The sequence below is a fragment of the Enhydra lutris genome, unplaced genomic scaffold, assembly GCF_002288905.1.
Source record: "Enhydra lutris kenyoni isolate GAN:26980312 unplaced genomic scaffold, ASM228890v2 scaffoldscaffold4, whole genome shotgun sequence".
Lineage (NCBI taxonomy): Eukaryota > Metazoa > Chordata > Mammalia > Carnivora > Mustelidae > Enhydra > Enhydra lutris.
Genome location: NW_019154088.1, coordinates 59,991,422 through 60,012,294, shown reverse-complemented (window position 1 = coordinate 60,012,294; position 20,873 = coordinate 59,991,422). Strand labels below are relative to the sequence as shown.

The following is a 20,873-nucleotide window of genomic DNA, read 5'->3' as shown; positions in this document are numbered from 1 at the left end:
CCCCGAGCGCGGGCCGACCCCCGCCTGGCCACTAGAGTAGGCGGGAGGGCGCGCACGTACGCACGCACGCACACTTCAACCCCCGCGCCCCTCGTTCCCCCGCTACCAGGCGCGCGGTCACGTGGGCCCATCGCGGGGCGGCCGGCGCGGGAAGCCGCGCGAGAGCGGGCCGCAGGGTGCGTGAGCCGGCGCCGCCGCGTGACGTGCGCGGCGCGGGAGCCGCCCCTCCCGGACGGAGGAGCTGGCTGGCCGCCGCGGCGGCGTCTGGGTAAGCGACGCGGCCCGGCCCCTGTGGGCTGCTCCGGGCTCAGTCCCTCCCGCCGCGAGCCGCCCAGGGCGGCGGCCTGCAGCTGCGCCGGTCGCGGGACAGATGCAAGTAGCTGGGGAGAGGGGTGTTTTGGTCCGTTTGACATGTCAATCAGGGCGCAGGAGGAAAATGGCAACCGCGAGGGAGCACTGGGCGGAGAATGCCCAGAGCCGCCTCTCGCTGCCCGCAGAAGGCGGCTAAGGGGGCCTGACCCCGCGCGGGAACCCCCGACGGGCCCGCGGCGTTTCCCGGGCCGCCGCGCGAACCCTTCTTGCAAGTGGGCGGGTCTCCTGGTGCAAGCTGAGAGACTCTGCGGCCACTGTCCTCTCCCTTCCCCACCCCCGTTTGTGATTACCCCGTTTCTAGGGCAGGAAGTTCCTCCTCCTCCATAATTCATTTCTTTCCTTTTTTTTTTTTTTCAGATTATGTTAATCTCATTCTGAGTAAATCCAGTTTTTGTTTTTAAAGTTTGCCGGATCGTTCACTGCTTCCCTAGCACTCGTTATTTGGAGAAACCAAGCTACTTAGACAGCACTTAGCGCTGTACTTGGAATTTGACAGCAGCTACCGTGTTTCATTCAGTAACGCCCATTTCCCCCCCGGAAATTACATTTCGCATTTAATCTCTTGAGACTCAAGTTTTTTTTGACGAAACTGTTGATTCGCGCAGGATTTTGTCAAGTGTGTAAAGTACACTTTGGGATGATAGATTTTAAAGCTGAAAGGGGCCTTACAGGAAATCCAGTTCATCCCTCTGTTTTACAGATGAAGACACCGGGCCTAACGAACGTGTAGCTTGACTGAAGCCCTATACACCTTTTGAGTAACTGGACTCCAGGGCTCGAGGCCTTGGTTACCACACCAGGAGCGCAGTGCCAGTTTAACCCACTCACTGTAGAGACAGTCTGCCAGAGGTGATTATACTTGGCTTGATTCAGATTATTGAGAAACAAGGCTTGGCCGTTGTGTGTTGGCTCTGGTATTTTAAGTAATGGGGTTGGCATTATCTTTAGGTGGAATAGATTGCCTATGATGTATTTGGGGGCTCAAAGCCCATCTTCTCCAAAATTCAGCCCTATTCTCTGTAAGAATAACCAATATTTGCAGCACTGGTTACTTCCTTAGGTTAAGGCATCAAAGTTCCTTGAGCAATCTAGGTATGTTTCGATTAAGCGTAAACTATCCAGTATCAGGAATCAGTTCCTTAAGAGGGAGCAGTATATGGGGATAGCACTTGGAATAGATTAGTTCTGATGGCTGGGAGGTTATCAGGAAAGAGGGGAACCTGGGAGGGATCAGTAACAAAGCAGGGAGGGGCCTCAAATGACTTGCTCTACCTTTTTGCCCAGCCCTTCCCTGAATGTCTTATTTGGAGGTAGTGGAGATGGATTCTGCTCCAGTTGTTGGCTGTTTATTGAGCACCTGCAGTGGCTAGCCACTTTCATAGATGAATTCTGAGTACTTGACAAAAAGGGAGGTGGTATTGTCTCTATGTTACAAACAAGGAAACAGAGATTTACCTGGCTTCTGCGATGCTGTCATTTGCAGTAGAATTCAAGGCTAGATCACTTATCTCCCGAGTCCAGTCAGTGCTCTTTTGCATTTTATCTTGCTACCACTTCAAGCCGGGAAAGGGATGAGAGAATCGCCTGTGGCTGATTTATTGGCGCCTGTGGTTGCCCAGAGAGGCTGAGCAGGACTTTCAGCTGCCCTCTTTGCCTTAGAAAATGGAGCTGTGTGCTTCCACCCTATCTCCTGAGGGGAATGCGCAGGAGCCAGGCTGTCTAGCTGGGGAGGAGGGGCCCAAGAGTCTTGGCTGTAAAATATCCTGGCAAGGGCAGTGCTGGGAAGTGTTGCATAATGCCCTCCCCACCACTGAACCAAAGTGATTTATTTACTATGGCCCGTAGGTGGTGCTTGACCATCTTGTTAAAGAAAAACTTGTCCTTTTTTGTAATAAAAGCCCAAAACAGAGTTGGGGGGGGATTTATATTATTGCAGGTTTTTTTCCTTGTCTTAAAAAAAACAGTGCAGGTGCTCTTATCTTGATCAATTATAAAGTACTTCTACACCACTTCCTGTGCCCCCTTTCTGCTTATTTATTCCAAATTGCATGGGAACTTCCATCTTTTGAGCGAAGAATGCTAAGAAAAATACTATAATTTATAGTTACAGCACAGGTTATGGAGTTAGACCTTTTGATCGCCACTTTATACGGTCTCCTAGTTGTGTGTTCTAAGCCCATGTCATCTGTAAAGTAGATATAAAAATAACACATAGCTAAGGTGAGGACTAAAAGAATGTACATAGAGCACTTAGCACAAGGCCTTGCATGTAGTATTTACTCATTATAATCGTAACTATTTGAACTAGAACAGTATTACTCCTTCTAGGATAGGAAAGGTATTACTACTTGAAGGTGCTTAGGGAGAGTAGAGGAAGAGGAAAGTATTTGAAACAAACATCAGTTTCAGGATTAGTAATTGAATTTATTCACACATCTGCTTTCCCTTTGTTCACAGGAATTTTTTTCTTTCTTTCTTTTTTTAATCTTAACCGAAGAAAAAGTGTTTATATTATTGTAAGTTGTTTCTGAAAATTCTCTAAATTATTCCTTCCCTGTACATATCAATCATACGATGACTTTTTGTTCCTTGTGAAAAACTCGAAGCACTTTAAGCAAAGGGCTTCATTAAGCCATCTGGGTAACGTGTTTGTGGAGCATTCTGTGGCAAAGGAAGTATTGGTTCACCTATATTCAGAAGTTAAAATTAGTCTTGTTTGTACTGTATTCTAGGTCTGTACTCTCATTGTCGTTACCCAGCTTCCCACTGTCCTTTGAGTACCTTATTTTTTTCTTTCAGAAATGCAGTCATTACTTTTTTTTTTTTTTTTAGTGAACTAAGAAGAATCATTTATTTTCCTTCACAGGGTTCTGATTTTTTTAAGGTTCACTAGCAATTTGCACTAACCGGTGTTAGCACCCTTGTTTGCCTGGTGCTGTGGCTTTATCAGGCATCCCACATGTTGGTTAGATGGTTAGAGATGTAGTAGGCTGGCTGTGTCTGGCAACGGGCAGGCCCCAAACTATCGTTTCCCTGTTCCGTTAAAGGTTTCTAGAGCATAACTGCTCTTCCTGTGTCATCTACCACGTCTGCTTCTTACCCTCTTCTCTAATATTTTCAGTGATTTTCGTAAGCAGATGCTTAGAATTGCACATTTTTTCTCAATATTCTCAGATTTGAGATTTCCATATCATCTTCAGATGTTATGAAAATAGGCATATTGGTGTATGAGAGTAAATACCTTTTTTTCCTTAATACTTTTTTAGAAGAAGTCTGAAAATGGTATGTTTCTCTTCTGCCCCCAGTGTCCAATTAACTAGTTTGAGAGCACTTTTGTTTCTCAGAATCTGGCTAATTTTTTGTTTAAATTTACAATTAGAATTACAATTGTTGATTTTTGTTCATTTAATGTAATTGGTACAATTCCCACATTTTGAGCATAGCTTGTAAAATTGCTTCTTTTTCTCTGTAATTCTACAGTGTAAAATATTCTCTTTATTTTCCTTGGTTTCCTTCTAACACAGTGGTTTCTAACTGAGGCGTCATATTAGAACCACCATCCTTTTTAAAAAAGGATGTGAGGGGCACCTGGGTGGCTCAGTGGGTTAAGCCTCTGCCTTCAGCTCGGGTCGTGATCTCGGGGTCCAGGGATTGAGCCCCGCGTTCGGCTCTCTGCTTAGTGGGGAGCCTGCTTCTCCCTCTCTCTCTCTCTCTGCCTGCCTCTCTGTCTACTTGTGATCTCTGTCTGTCAAATAAACAAATAAAATCTTTGAAAAAAATTAAAAAATAAAAATAAAAAAGGATGTGAGACTCACTCTCAGCAATTCTGTTTAGCTTGGTCTAGGGTAGGACACAGGCATCAGTCTGCATTGAAAGTTTTACAATACAGTCAGTGATAAGAGCTACTATTCCATGATAAAATTATCTCTGCAAACATTCTTTCTCTAGGTTATAAAATGTTATACCTCCATAATCCTGTGAAAGTATGATTAAAAAGTTAAAATCATTGTATAAAGTCTGTTATCATGTGGCACTTTGAATATTTCTGCTTTTACCTTTGTATTTATAGCCATGAGTAAGTATCTCAAAAAAGGTGCACATATTCCTCTGCCAACTTTTCTGTCTCCTTCTCTTAATAATAATTTAATAATAAAGTCACAGTGGTAGGAACCACAGAGAAGATATCTAAGACTATTTATTTTCTACGGGAACAGTTGTCTTAGTCCTCTTGTCCCATTTTTATTAAAGATTCTACAGCCTGAGAGAATGAAAAGCTATGTATTCCAGGGCATGGTCTGGCTACCATAGGTCTGAGAGTCCAGTCTAACTAATACAAAAGATTTTTTTTAATAAGTAAAAATCCAAAGATGTTAAATTTCAAGTTAACTTTGAATTAAACAAAAATGGATACTGGTATAAAGCTGTTGTAGTTTACTTAGTTTGAGCTAATCCAGAGTTACTGCAATTTAGTTAGTAAACGAGGTTTTATAGTCTCTCTTAAATATTAATATGAATTCTATTATTATAGTATAAATACCACTTTGATAATAGATACGACATTTTAAGATGAAGCACTCTTTCATTTTGGCTTTCGTATCTATAATAAAATGATAAATTATTTTTTGCATCTCCTCTCACATCTTAAAATTTCCACCCAAAATTCTTTTCTTTTAAGATTTTATTTATTTATTTGAGAGAGTGAGAGCATGAGCAGTGGGGAGAGGGAGAATCAGGCTCCCCGGTGAGCAGGGAGCCCTGACAGTGGAGTTCCATCCCAAGACCCCAGGATCATGACCTGAGCCTAAGGCAGATGTTTAACCAGTGCAGGTACCCACATGCCCCTCCACCCAAAATTCTTAAATAAAACTTCTGAGATCTTTCTGTATCCATAGGAAGCTTTAGCTGTTCCACATACCAGAGAAAATAATACTTATGGTCAAAGAAATGATGAGCAAAGGCTACATGAAAAACCTAGCTAATAAATTTGCCAAGTAGGTTGTATTAGAAAATGTTTTTAATAACTTTGTGATGGATTGGCTCTATTGACAGATAAAATCTGATTGTGTTGCCTTAAAACGTCAAAGGTCTGTTATTATACAAAGAAGTTTGAGTGAACCTGTTATGTATCTAAGTTGTGGGTTTTTTTTTTTTTTCCTTTTAAGCATATCTGAATTTGTTTCACTTTATAAACTTGGAAAAAAATTCCCTTTATTTGCTTCAATATATTTGCAAAATCTGCCATCGGTATGTATGTTAAAAGTTACAGATGGAGATTTTGAAGAAAGGGGATGAGTTAAAAGTCAGACTCGAAATACTACCAGCACCGTTTTGGCTAGTTGTCTGACTTTGCAAACCTCTTCCACCTTCTCTGAGCCTTTGGTTCTTCAACCATAAAATGGAACTAATATCATATCTGCTCTATTACCTCATAGGATTTTTAAAAAGATAGCATAGGGCAGAGATTCTCAAAGTGTGGATCAAGGACCCCCCAGAGGTTCCTGAAACCTTTTCAGGATCTACAAGGATCTTGCTTTTGAAAGGCCAAAAATCTCTAAATATACTTGAATTAAAACAATTTGTGGCAACAGATTGAACACAGAAACAAAGAACCCAGCTGTATTTTTTAAAGCGTGGTATGAAAGAGTACTGTAAAATATAAAACAGTGCTGCTCTTCCCACTTACAAAATATATGTGGTTATTTTTTAGGAAAAAAATGTTAAAATATAATGGGTTTATTATTATTTAAAATGAATTAAACATTTTTAAATGTCTCACTTTTTATATGGTAAATATTGATAAATACAACCCACATAAGCAACAGCTCTTTGCAGTCCCTAATGCTGCCCTTAAGAGTGTAAGTGGATCTTGAGGCCAGAACTTCTTAGAAGTGGTGAAGGGTAATAATAATGGCTGAGTAGTTCCTATCAGGACAGTTCTGAACTAGAAACTACATTTGACCCTTGAACAGCATGGGGATTAGGGCCACTAACCTCCCTGCACAAATATCTGCGTTTAACTTGACGCCCACCCCCAGCCTCCCAAGCTTAACTACTAACCGCCTACTATTGACTGGAAGCCTTACTGATAGCATAAACAGTCGATTAATGTAATTCATATGTTACATGCATTATATACTGTATTCTTATAAAATAAGCTAGAAAAAAGAAAATGTTATTAAGAAAATCATAAGGGGCACCTGCCTGGCTCTGTAGAGCATATGGCTCTTGATCTCCGGGTGGTGAGTTCAAGCCCCATGTTGCGCCTAGAGCTTACTTAAAAAAAAAAAAAAAGAAAGGGAAAGGAAATCATAAGGAAGAGAAAATACATGTATAGTACTGTACTGTGTTTATCCAAAAAAAAATCTGCTTATAAGCGGGCCCATGCAGTTCAAACTGATGTGGTTCAAGGGTCAACTCTATAAACTTGGAAAAAAGCTTTAGAAACCACCGGATGGCAGTTGAAAGTGTCAGAAATCAGGCAGAAACTGGAATGAAGTCTATGCTTGGAAGAAGGGAAGAGCAGTGGATGATTTTTATGGCTTTTTCCTGAGAGAAGTCTCCAGTTGGTGATAGGAGGAGCTGGCCAAACTTAGGTTAATAATCCATAATCTTACTTGCTTGAAGAAAAGAGGACAGAGTTCAGAGTGACCACACAGCTGGAAAGAAAAGGAAAATCCTATGCTGGGGGAACCCCACATATTGAATCTCTTGCCAACCCCTAAACTTATACATATGTTGAGCTTTCATACAGCGCACCAACAAGTAAAAAACTAAACCAAAAGAGAGGCAGGGTTTGAAGTTTAAGTCCAGCCAAGTTAATTGTAACAACAAAGCAAAACCATCAGTACTTTTTGGGAAAATATCACAGAATCTAGAGTCTTTACCACAGTAATCACAATGTCTAGGATATTGTCCAAAATGAAACAGAAAACTATCACCCTAATTAATGGAGATTAACTCCAAAATGACCCAGAGGTTGGGTTTGGCAGAGATTTAAAGCAGCTATTACAACTCTGCTTAAGAATGTAAAGCAAAATAAAGTGGTAATGTGTCAACAAATAGGAAATCTCAGCAGAGAAATAGAAACTAAAAAGGAATGAGATAAAAATTTTAGACTAGAAATATAACTGAAATTAAAAATTCACTGAATGAGTTTAACAAAAATGACAGTGAACTTACAGCTTAATAGAAAGTATCTCACCTGAAAAAAATATTTTAGGGGCGCCTGGGTGGCTCAGTGGGTTAAGCCGCTGCCTTCGGCTCAGGTCATGATCTCAGGGTCCTGGGATCGAGTCCAGCGTCGGGTTCTCTGCTCAGCGGGGAGCCTGCTTCCCTCTCTCTCTCTCTCTCTCTCTCTCTGCCTGCCTCTCCATCTACATGTGATCTCTCTCTGTCAAATAAATAAATAAAATCTTAAAAAAAATTTAAAAATTAAAAAAAAAATTTTAATCCCTTTATGCCTTAATTTTTTTTTAAAGATTTCATCTATCTGTTTTAGAGAGAGAATCCCAAGCAGACTCTGCAAGGAGTGTGGAGCCCGACATGGGGCTTGATCCTGTGACCCTGAGATCACAATCTGAACAGAAACAAAGAGCCAGACACTGAACTGACTGAGCTGCTCAGTTACCCCTGAAACAGAAAAATTATTTGATGTGAAAGTTCTATATAAACTTCATCACTGTAGGGATGCCTAGAGGGAGCCACCTGGGTGGCTCAGTCAGTTAAGCTTCTGCCTTCGGCTCAGGTCATGATCCCGGAGTCCTGGGATCGAGTCCTGTATCAGGCTCCCTGCTCTGTGGGGAGTCTGCTTCTCCCTCTGTCTATTGCTCCCCTGCTTGTGCTCTCTCTCTCTCTCAAATAAATCTCTCAAATAAATAAAATCTTTTAACTTCATCACTATACATTAGCAGCAGGGATTTTTACTCTAGGTTTCTTTCAAGGTCTAAACTCAGCTCTTCCCTCAGCATGTGGACCGCCTTCATAATGTATGAATCAAAGCCATGGACAGAGTACTCTCACATTCTCTCCTCACCTCAGCTGTCTCCTTGCCACTGTCAGAAATAAATCTCTCTCTTCTCTATGGCTGACTGCTACACTGTGCTTGTGTTCCTTCTGGCTTCTGGAGATGCCAGCCCTCCTCAGCCTAAAAGTCGTCTCTGAGCGGAAGCTCCCTATCATCAGCATCCTATCCTCTCTGTACCTGCCCTTTATGGCCTCTGCCATCTAACATTCCCTTGCAGTGAGATACTTTGCTCTTGATGTTTTCCCAGACTATTGTCAGAGGTCACCAGAAATCTCTTAGTCACCACACTTGGGGTGTTTATAATAGGCCTCATCCCCATGTTTCTCTGCAGTACTTTCCACCAGAGGTGGACCACTCCCCACCCAGGTTCTTGCCTTTCCTTTACCTCCCCCCATTCTATCCCCCACTCAATGTTGATAAGTTTCTTTATTACTCTTGTGTCTTTTCTGTGTTGTTTAATGATTCATTTGTAGCTTTTTTCCCCCCTCTTATTTCACTCAATAGTCCCATCCACTCCTGGTGGCTTCAACTATGTAATTACAGAGGACCTCCTCTCCCTGTCTAGCCCTTTCCTGCATAGTGTCTCCATTGATCACTAAACATTTCTACTCAGATGTACTGGCGTGAACACCTTGAACTCACTGTGTCCAAAATGAATTTTTTCTTTTATGAAGCCAGTTTCTATGCCTCTTTGCTGGCATTCTGGAACATTGCCGTTACATTGATACCTACCACATGACAGTTACTCTGCAAATAGGACCTGAAGGGATGAATGAATTCTTCCAGTAACCCAAGCTGGAATTCTGAGACTTGACTTTATCTTCTCTGTGGCTGACCACATCCAGTCTGGCTGCCAAACCATGTCAGTTCTATGTCTGGTGTATCTCTTGTATTCCTTCATTTCCACTACTGTCCCTTGGATATTGCAGTGGACTTCTTGCTGGTCTTTATTTCTCCATACCTTTCCCTTCCTTGCTAATCTTTTTCTATGTGTTGCTACTAGAGCAACCCTGAGTCACAGGCCTGATGATGATGATGATGACGATGGTGATGGTGATAATTGGTATTTACTGAACCCTTACTGTGGGCCTGCCTCACTATTTCTATGTGCTTATATGCATTTTCTTATTAAATCCATGTAACAGCCTGTGAGGTAGATACTGTAATTATCCATATTTTGTAAGTAAAACCAAGGACCAAAGAATTAAGCATCTTCTCGAGATCATACAGCTAAATGACAGAATTGGAATTTTATTCCAAGCTGTTTAATTCCAGAGTCCAAGCTGTAACTACTATGCTGTTCTCCCTCCTGCAAAAACGTCTTCACACCATTCGTTACAAACACAACTGGAGTACCTTTCAGTTTTACATTCGGTACCTTGTGTGAGCTGATCACATTTCTTGTTACTCACTCACTTTTGTTTTTTCTGTGCCAAACTGAATTCTTCAGTGACCTATATATTCACACTCCTCCCTGTAATTTTATTCATTCTCTTTTTTCCTGCCTAGAATGCTATGTTCACCTTCTGCCTCTTCATCTAAATCCAGTTCAAATGGCTTATTTTTCACTGGGTTGCCTGATACTGATCTCCCCCTGACAGCATGTTCTCTGAACTGCTCTTATGACATTTATCACTTTTACTTTTTGTCATAATTACCGTATTTTATGTTTTGTCTCCCCTATTAGCCTGCAATCTTCTTTTAAAAAATTTTTAATTTAAATTCAATTTAATTAACATGTACTGTATTATTAGTTGCAGCGGTAGAATTCAGTGTGTCATCAGTTGCATATACCGCCCAGTGCTCATTACTTCAAACACCCTCCTTAATGCCCATCACCCTGTTACCCCACCCACCCGCAGCAACCCTGTTTTTCCCCCATAGTTAAGAACCTCTTTTGGTTTGCCTCTGTCTCTATTTCCCTCTTATTTTATTTTTCCTTCCCTTCCCCTGTGTCCATCGTTTTGTTTCTTAAATTCCACATATGAGTGAGATCATATGGTATTTGTCTTTCTCTGATTGACTTATTACGCTTAGCATAATACTCTCTAGCTCCAACCACATCATTGCAAATAGCAAGATTTTATTCTCTTCCTGTGTTTTGGTAATTGCGGACATTGCTGCTATAAACATTGGGATGCATATTAGCCTTCAGTCTTCTTAGTTGCAGCATGTAAGTATTTTTCTTCTGTCCCTATGCTTTGTATAATGCATGCTTTCAAATAATTTTTCTTTATTAAATTTCTCTTCAAAAAATGTGTTCAGTAAGTGAAGAATTTAACTGTTACTCATAGACCATTAACCACAAGATTTTTGTATATGTGGCTTTTTAGTGTGCCCTGTCTCATTTCTATGTGGTTCAATAGTTCATTATACTAATGCATATATATATATATATATATATATATATATATAAAGTGTGTGTGTGTGTGTATAGATAGATCTGGTGAAAATGTTTATGATCTGAGGGTTTTTTTTTTCTTAAACAGTTCGTAAGGCTGGTTTAAACTACTTCAGTTTGAACCATTTCATTGAATCTAAGACACATGTTTTTCACATGGTGAAATCTCTAGCATACAGTTTTATTTTGGTTTTTAAATCTCTCTGTAATAAGTTGGTGGTGTTTTAGAATCCAGCAAATAGAAATAAACAGTGACTTTTAGTTAAATGGCCTTTTGGAACAATACTTAAAATTTGGAGTTTCGTTTATGTTCAGGTCTCTGTAGATTCTGATATTTTGTTCCCTCTTATTTCATCATTGCTTAAAGGCTTTTAAAATGAGATGGTAAGGAGTAAGGGTTTTTTGGGTTTTTTTTAAAGATTTTATTTATTTATTCGACAGACAGAGATCACAAGTAGGCAGAGAGGCAGGCAGAGAGAGAGGAGGAAGCAGGCTCCCCGCTGAGCAGAGAGCCTGAGGTGGGGCTAGATCCCAGGACTCTGGGATCATGACCTGAGCCGAAGGCAGAGGCTTTAACCCACTGAGCCACCCAGGCACCCCAACGGTTTTGTTTTTATTTATTTTTTAATTGGGGAGGTTTGGGAGAAGATTAATGTTTGAGTAAGCAGAATTTTAAAAAGTAATGTATGAATAGAATTAAAAGCAAGTTTCAGGATTTCTAAAGTATTATTTATATAAAATTTTAAAACATGCAAAATAATACCATACCTCCTTAAGAGATACATACAGATGCAGTAAGAACATGATGATGTTACAAGACAGTCATAAACCCCAAAGTCTGGATGGTGATTACCTTTGGAGGCAAGGTAATGGGTAATTAAAATGAGGGGAGAGATGGCTGGCTGGCTGTGTGTTTGTCTCCTTGGCTCTGTACCTATTTGTCTATCTGAAATAACTCATAATTTTTAAAAATGAGGGGAAAAGGAATACATGTTGGAATGTACTTGTGATGTTAAACTTCAATAAAAATATTTAAGTTTGGGGTGCCTGGGTGGCTCAGTTGGTTAAGTGTCCGACTCCTGATTTCAGCTCAGGTCATGATCTCAGGGTTGTGAGATGGAGCCCTACATCAGGTTCCACGCTCAGCATGGAGTCTGCTTAAGATCCACTCCCTTTCCTGCTCCCCACCCCCAGCTTGCTTGTGCTCTTTCTCTCTCTCAAAAAGAAAAAAAAAAAGGATTTAAATTTTAACAGTACAATTCCCCCACCCTGCTCCCTTGTTTCCCTCCCAGAAGTAAACATTTTACTCGTTTCTTTGAACCTTTCCAAAGATGTGTACATAAACAAGACTACATTTCTGTATAAATTTCTCTGCCACCTTTAAAATAACCACTCCAGGGGCACCTGGGTGTCTTAGTTGTTGGGCATCTGCCTTCAGCTCAGGTTGTGATCCCAGGGTCCTGGGATCCAGCCCCACATCAGGCTCCCTGCTTGATGGGAAGCCTGCTTCTCCCTCTCCCACTCCCCCTGCTTGTGTTCCCTCTTCTGCTGTCTCTCTTTCTGTCAAATAAATAAATAAATAAAATCTTTTAAAAATAAAATAACCACTCTACCCTCTTTTGCATAAATAGTAGTCTTCTCTGTATGATTTTATGCTTTGCATTTTTTACTTAATATATCTTGCTATCTTGATATTTCATATCAGTACATTAATTATATAGTTTTAATAAAAATAGATTTAGCCTTATATCAATAATAATTACTCTTTTTTTACCAGTTATAGCCTAGACTTTATTCATTAATAAGTATGTGTTTCTGTATTAGATTTGTGTAAACAAATTAAGCAGCAGGAAATCTGGGTTTCTCCCTAATTCCTCTTTCCAGACATTCTTGCGGCTTCCTGAGGTATCTTGATGTAGAACCTGACCATTCCCTAGGCATCTCCAGTTTGTGGATCATGTTCTCTCTGGGAGGTGGAAAGGGAGGACATTTGGGTTCTGGAGCCCAGTGTCCAGTTTGAATCCCCTGCTCTGCCACTTACTGGCAGTGTGACTTGAGTAAATCAGTTCTTTGTACTGATTCAGTTTCTTCATATGTAGATGCATTGACTATCCCTTTCTTGTATAGTCATATTGAGAACTGAATGAGTGAAAAGTGCCTGATACACAGGAGGCACTATAAGTGTTAGCTGGTTTTATTATATTATTGATCACTCAGCTGTCTGTTGTCCAAGCTGTGGCCAATCTCCAGACAGGCAACCCCACAGTCTCATCACTGACCTCTTTAGACTTTGGTCTCTGGCTAGTGAGAAAACTTCATTCTCTTTTTTCAGAAGCTGCTCTTTTAGAGAAGGATCTCCCAGCTGGCCAGTGATGCCCTTTATACCACAGCTGCCTTCTCCTTAAGGCACCGGGGCTGTCCGCACAGTTAGGGTTGAAGTAGAGCCTCCCATCTGCCTGGAACTCTTGGCACTCTTGAATGCCCTTGCTGCTCACACTAGACTTCTCTGCCAGAATTCTTCTGCATGTTTTTCCTCATACGTGATTTTTCCCAAGACTAGTGGTCCCACTCTCTATTGTTCCTTCAGGAGCCTCCATGCTTGTATGTGTCTGAATCCATTGGGTCCCCGGGCCTCATATGTAAATCAGGGGATGTGGCTTGATAATCTGTTTTAAGGGCTCCTGGACATATTGTGACTGATATGTTTCCCAAACATATTTTAAGATAGTTAGGAGGCCAATGTCCCCGAGCACACAGAGGATCCCTACGGAGCAATGACTGCTCTAGGCCAGCCAGGGCAGTGGTCTGATATGAACAGTTATAGCTAACATTTGAGTAGCGGTTTCCATTACAAGGTGCTTTTCACGTAACTTCACTCATATAGCTCTGAGGAAGGGGTCCATATCTCATTCCCATTTTCTCGTGAGGAAACAGGGCTAGAAACATGGTCACATTGATTTAAAAAAAAAAAAAATGGACAGGCCTTCCTTTTGCTTCTGTGTCACTCATACCAAGCTATCTTCTTACCAGATGAAAAAGACCATTTGTTACAGTTTTAGCAGAATTGATATTTTTATAATGGGGGGTTTAATGTTAGCTAGGTTTGGGGTTAAATTAACAGTATTAAAAACTATTGAATAATCTCATTTAAATTTAGGTCTCTTTGTACTCTGTAGGTTTGTGTGAACTGTAGCTAATTTTGTTTAAAAAAAAAAATTGTCCTTTTTCTCAGAGCCACGATGGACACAGCTAGCCATAGCCTTGTCCTTCTGCAGCAGCTGAACATGCAGCGAGAATTTGGTTTTCTGTGTGATTGCACAGTTGCCATTGGAGATGTTTACTTCAAAGCCCACAGAGCAGTTCTTGCTGCTTTTTCTAACTATTTCAAGATGATATTTATTCACCAAACAAGGTAAGGATATGGTTTTGTAAATCTGAAGAGTTTTTAATGTGATATAGCTAAGCCTTATTATAACATCATTTGGGGGACTCTTTATTATGGGGTCACCTTAAGAAAAAAATAAGTATTTTTTTGCACATCCAGTAATTCATCTCAGTATGTAGGATCCATGGTGGAAGGTAAAAATGAAAACAATAGTATAGCTAAAATTTATTGAAGGCTTATCCTGTACCCAAGCACTAAGTATTTACCTAATGTACATTCTACTATTTATTATCCATACTATTTTAGAGAAAAGGAAACTGAACCTGGGTCAAGGAATTGACCCATCCAGGATTATACAGCTAGTAAGTGATCCTCAAATGCAGATCTGTGCTTGGATCTATGTTCTGACTCATTACATTGTTGATATCTTTTCTATAATACTTTCATAGCAAGGGTGTAATGTCATAATTCTACACACCTTATATTCCATATCACAGTTCAAAAGACATTTGTTTCAAATACTTTTTTCAGAAAGTGTTTTGGTTTTTTGAATGTGGGTTATCCCAGCATGACAGGTATGCAGGGAGTGGGCAGGGACCTCATACTCAGATTCTGAGCTCTTAAAGAATAGCTTTAATCCTTCCTAGGTTGAAGGTGATAGAATTCTCTGTTGTTGTTTTTTTTTAAAGACCTTTCATGAAAAACTTAGAGGAGTCTAGCCTCAATTACACATTTTCATTTCCCTTCATCCTTTTAAATATTTGTTGGGTACTTACATGTCAGCACTATGTTAGACCCCAGTAACAGGCTAGGATGCTCACTGTCCTCAAGGAGTTCATAGTTCAATAGAGAATACATGTAAAGAAGACAATCGCGATGTAATTGATCTGCCTGTGCCTCAGTTTCCTTCTCTGTCAAACACTGGCATAGTATGTAAACTTACCCAATGGTGTTGAGATTAAATGGATTAATATTAAAATGCTTAGAACAGAGCTTTGCACTGTCAGCTACTGTTATCAATAATTAATGTGATACGTCTATAATAGAAGTGTTGTATGAGGTAGAGTGGAGTGTCAGTAGCCCTATTTTGAGGAGGTTGGAATAGGCTTTACAGAAGCCCTGGATCTTGAAGGATCAGGAGGAATTTTTTTCAGATATTGTAAAGGAATGCAAGAAGGTGCATTGCAGGCAGACGGGAAAAGTGTATGAAAACATAGGCAGACATGAACTGGGCTAGTATATTCAGGAAACAGAGTAGACCAGAATGGTTGGAATGCATGGCACAAAGCGGGGAGGAGGTTGGAGTGGGAGATATGTTATGGGTAGTGTCAATGTAGAAACTGGATTAGAAACAGTGCCTTCACCTCAGTCTTGTCTAAGAGCTAGGAGTTGGTTCAGCTCCCAAAAACCTGTTTGTGTGCCAGGCACCATGCTAAACTAAATCCAAGAGATATAAAGGTGTCAGGCCTGGCTATGTGGTATCTCTGTTGAACAACTAAAAGTCCTCAGTTAACAGCTCTGTGCTGATATGTAAAACCCCTCCCATAGACCCTGGAAGTGGGTGGGTGAGAGCTAAGAGTGAAACCCGAGAGGGAATCCTGAGATATGGGGACTAAAGCAATGGCTTGCCAGCATGTGACACCCGGTGCATTCTGAAGCAGACAGAACATTTGCTTCAGGGAAAGTAAGTCCATTGACTGGGGCCGTTGTTTCTCCAACACTCCCCTCAGGTTCTCTTTATCCTAATTTTGCAGGGTATTTCCTGATTTCTTGTTATGCTGTTATTTCTATTATCTGAATTGTAGATTCATGTTTAAAAATTGAGCTTGGGTTATTTTGAAGTTTTTCAGTTGTACCTATATTCAGTTGTGATTTAAAGAGTAGATACATTACTATAGTTTGGAAGCCAAAATAAGGTTAGTGTAACTTAAGTTCCAAATATTACCAATTTTAATGGATTCTTTTAACATTTTAAATATTTTTTATTTTGGTAAAATATAGACAACATAAAATTTGCCATTTTAACCATTTTAATCATACAGTTCACTGGCATTAGGTACATTCACAGTGTTGTGCAACCATCACCACTTAGCATTTCCAAAACTTTGCATCACCCTAAACATCAACTCTGTACCCATTAAGCAATAACTCCCCATCTCCCCACCTCACCCAAGCTCCTAGTAAACTCTAATCTACTTTCTGTCTCTCTGAATTTGCCTATCCTAGATATTTTTTATAAGTGGCATCATACAAAATTTGTCCTTTTGTGTCTGGCTTATTTCACTTACCAAACGTTTTCCAGGTTCACCCATGCTGTAACATCATTCAGAACGTCATTCCTTTCTTTGGCTGAATAATTTGCCACTGTCTGTATATGCCACAATTCGCTTATCCATCCGCCTATTGATGGATGCTTGGGGTTGTTTCCACCGTTTGGCTAATGTGAATAATGCTGTGATGAACATTGGTGTCCAGGTGTCTGTTGGGTCCGTGTTTTCAGTTCTTTCGGTTGTGTATGCAAAAGACTGTTAGGTTCCTTAAGAGGAAGGTTTCTGTTTTCTTCATCAGGTTTCTCCTCCCTGGCACCTTCTATAGTGCATACCACTTAGGAGTCACTAAATGTTAAACTAATCAGAATATCTGTGTGTGTTTCTTAACTTTAGCCAGTAGGTTGAATACATGAAGACTTGTTGCTGGGCCATAAAGCTGGTGTGCTGTGAATGTTTAATTATCTGTTGCTATATTTCATCCAGGCAGATTGCTAAGTCTGAGCTTCTTAGGAAGAAATTGCATTAGCCTACAACTGTATGCTGCTAACTAAAAGGCCAACTGGTCATTTTATCTGTGTGGGTCTGTTTTTTGTTTTGTTTTTAACAGTGAATGCATAAAAATACAACCAACTGACATCCAGCCCGACATATTCAGCTATTTGTTGCACATTATGTACACGGGGAAAGGGCCAAAACAGATTGTGGATCACGGTCGTTTGGAGGAAGGGATTCGATTTCTTCACGCCGACTACCTTTCTCACATTGCAACAGAAATGAATCAAGTGTTCTCACCAGAGACTGTGCAGTCCTCAAATTTGTATGGCATTCAGATCTCAACGACCCAAAAAACAGCTGTCAAACCAGGGCTGGAGGTCAAAGAAGCTCCTTCCAACAACAGTGGCAACAGAGCTGCTGTCCAGGGTGACCACCCCCAGTTGCAGCTCTCTCTTGCTATTGGGCTGGATGATGGCACTGCAGAGCAGCAGAGGGCCCATCCTGCCGCCCAGGCCTTGGAGGAGCACCAGAAGCCCCCAGTGTCCATCAAGCAGGAGAGATGTGACCCAGAATCTGTGATCTCCCAGAGCCACGCCTCACCCTCATCAGAGGGGACAGGTCCCACTTTCACCGAAAGCAGTATCAAAGTACACTTATGCCATTACTGTGGGGAACGTTTTGATTCCCGAAGTAACCTAAGGCAACATCTCCATACCCATGTGTCTGGATCCCTCCCATTTGGTGTCCCTGCTTCCATTCTGGAAAGCAATGACCTTGGTGAAGTGCATCCACTTAATGAAAATAGTGAGGCTCTTGAATGCCGCAGGCTCAGCTCCTTCATTGTCAAGGAGAATGAGCAGGAGCCTGACCACTCAAACCAGGGGGCCACAGAGCCCCTGCAGATCAGTCAAGTGTCTTTGATTTCCAAAGACACAGAGCCAGTAGAATTAAACTGTAATTTTTCTTTTTCAAGGAAAAGAAAAATCAGCTGTTCCATTTGTGGTCATAAATTTCTCCGAAAAAGCCAATTGCTAGAACACATGTATACGCACAAAGGTAAATCGTACAGATACAACCGATGCCAAAGGTTTGGCAATGCGTTGGCCCAGAGGTTTCAGCCATATTGTGACAGCTGGTCTGATGTCCCCCTGAAAAGTTCTCGCTTGTCACAAGAACAGTTAGATTCATCTTGTGCCTTAGAGTCAGAGCTCCCACAAGAAAATGTGGACACTATCCTTGTGGAGTAGCAGTTTCTCCTTCACGATTTTTATATCCATTCTGAAAAAGAAAATTCACATACATTTTTATTCATAAATTATTTTCCTCCTCAACTTCTTTTAACTTTTTTCCTTACCATTGATCCAGTTTTAAGGTTGTATATATTAGGTCTTCTTATTGTAAGATACATATGGCTATTAAAAGGTAACCTTCAAGTAGAGTTATGAACAATCATAAATCACAGTTCAGAAATCAGAAGTCAATGTAGGAACTGTGGAACTTTAGAGTTAATATTTATAGAATTTTTAAGTTGTAGAATCAGTAAAACCGAACTGAAAATGAAGTAAATGAAATATTTTTTAAAGAATATTCTAGACTATCAGTTTTGGCTAATTTTTCACATGAATATGCCACTATGAAGACTATTTAAAAATATTTTTGGCCATATAGGAAGTTAACGTTATTTTAATGCATAACTATATGTTATAATGTATACAGATTTTGTTTTAAGGCATAGTTATAATAAAAGTAGCTTTAAAATCACTTTTTACTTATTAGCTCTACAGCATCTTACATGGCTTTTTAAATTTTTTTTACATTGAACATACCTCATTTTTAATAAAAAATATTCTAGTGAAAAGAGAGGAAGGCAGAGGATTCAGACATTAAAACAAAGTCCTACAGAGAGAAATAGGAAGATACATAGATAGATAAATGTAGAGACAGATTCAGATAGAACTACACTGACTAACACCCAGTGTTGTTACCTTAATCTAGAGCATTCTTATAGACCGTAAGAATAATTTGAGATTTTTTTTTATGACCAGAGATTTACATCAGTGTTAAAGAGGAAAATGATAAAATATAAATTACCTTTCTACTCTCAATGTCCGAGGATTTTCTAGGCTGTCCGAGTTGATATTAATTTTCTAGGTATCACTTGAAAAAGTTGTTTTTTCAATGACACAGTTTTCATTTTTTCCTAATCCATAAAACTAGCAGTGGATAGAGTCAGTGTCCTAGAACTATGTCTGAAATCCATGATAGCTTTTCCTTTGTGAATAAACTTAGGTCCCTTTTATAGCAGTGAAACTTAAAAAGCTATAACCTCAGAAAAATTAAAACTGATGGACTAAATGATAGATTCTCCTGCTTTCTGTGGCTGGGAGTAGCTGGTCAAACTTCCACAAAGGATAGATCTAAACTGTTTCTGAAACATTTAAATTTAAAAGATTAGATAATCCAGAATAACAAAAGAGAGAAGCTTTGAAACAGCCTCATCTTTTGGGTATGCTGCCCCGTTCAAAGCCCCATAGATATGTTAATAGATCTGGTTTGTGAGGCTTAGAAATTAAGTATATGCAGAAACTCTGAGCTCCTTTATGATGGCATCCTTCTGAGGACATCTCCTGACAGTGTCAGGGTTTAGTCAGAAGGGAGCTCGAAGACTAAGCTAGCTCATTCAAAGGGCACAAAGGTTTTCTGTGGGTAAACAGTAAGGTTCTTAGGTCAATTATGAAATGATAAGTTTTTCTTGAAAGCTGAATGAAGAAACCAGTGGGCATTATTTAAGGTAGTTGAGTTTCTGCCTCAGACAAACGACTAAGGCTTCCTGGGGTCAAGACTGAGATGTGTTGCTGCTGATACAGGATCAGTTATACTGGGAGTGGTTAAAAACAAATGTGTTGCTCCTTGGGGTCAGAACTTCATCTTATCTTTAGTCGTTCAAGCAATTTATTCAAATTTACACTTCCCTCAACGATTCCATCTCATAAGATGAACACAAATATTAACATTGATTTCATGTATTTTAGACTATATATTCCCTAGCCTTCTTCAAGTAAAATTTTACTTTTCTCAGGAAAACAATTTTTCTGATTTCTTTCTACTCTGCTCTTTCCTTCTTGCCCAGTCGTTGGTCGTTAACAGAAGAAATGTGTAGCTAAAGGGTGGATTTAGGGTATGTATGAGTTGAAGAGTAGAGCAGCAGTGTAGGGCAGGGTCTGGAGAAATTCTAAGAGTTTTGCTACGGCTGATTAGCCATGGCAGACAACATTCATTCAAAGCTGAAATATATCTCCATTTGTTGGGTGTTAAGAACATAATGGTTAACTGTATTTTTATTCTCATTCATATAGTTCCTTTTGATATTAGAAATTCAAAGCAAATGTTTTCTTTAGCCTTTTCTTTCTTTTTTTTTTTTTTTTTAAGATTTTATTTTTTAGAGAGAGGGAGCATGAGTGGAGGGAGGGTCAGAGGAAGAGGGACTATCAAACTCCATGCTGAGTAGAGAGCCCGATGTGGGGCTCCATCCCAGGACCCTGGGATCATGACCTGAGCAGAAAGCAGATGCTTAACCGACTGAGCCACCCAGGTGCCCCTTTCCTTAGTCTTCATAATAGTCTCTCTGTTTTAGGAAGTGGAAAAATGTTAACTCCATTTTATAGAAAAATAGTCCCAAGAGGTGGGTTCCAGAGAACCAGTGAATAGTGCTGTGGGGACTGACCCCAGTTTAATTTTTTTCATCATTTGACAGACCTATTTTTAAAATAACTATGATTAATGAATGCTGTGCCCTGAGTGTATTTTTTTAAGACATGATTCCTTACTAAGAAAATCTTACTTTGTATAAAAAAGGTTCTTGCAGCTAAAACCTTTAGTTTTGACCATGTCGTCTGCAAAATGGAGCTATAGTTTTAACCATATAGT

The 20,873-nt window shown here is 40.0% G+C and overlaps 1 protein-coding gene across 2 annotated transcripts; it reads left to right on the top strand.

Annotated features, from left to right (window-relative positions):
• The first annotated feature begins 249 nt into the window (after nt 1–249).
• Nucleotides 250–18,785, top strand: LOC111140002 (zinc finger and BTB domain containing 25). 2 transcript variants are annotated; one of them, XM_022492394.1, is made up of 4 exons: nt 731–988; nt 1,073–1,221; nt 14,029–14,208; nt 17,059–18,785. In XM_022492394.1, the coding sequence occupies exons 3-4, from the start codon at nt 14,036–14,038 to the stop codon at nt 18,191–18,193; spliced, it is 1,308 nt and encodes a 435-aa protein (XP_022348102.1). In that variant the 5' UTR covers nt 731–988; nt 1,073–1,221; nt 14,029–14,035; the 3' UTR covers nt 18,194–18,785. The 2 variants fall into 2 exon arrangements, with proteins under 2 accessions (XP_022348111.1, XP_022348102.1); XM_022492403.1 differs by lacking the exons at nt 731–988; nt 1,073–1,221 and adding an exon at nt 250–268.
• The last annotated feature ends 2,088 nt before the right edge of the window (nt 18,786–20,873 follow it).

Excerpts from the sequence above, each read along its gene's own strand:
- LOC111140002 (XM_022492403.1), top strand. The coding sequence starts at position 14,036 with ATGGACACAGCTAGCCATAGCCTTGTCCTTCTGCAGCAGCTGAACATG. Across the intron at positions 14,209-17,058 it reads ATATTTATTCACCAAACAAG|TGAATGCATAAAAATACAAC; the intron begins GTAAGGATATGG and ends TGTTTTTAACAG.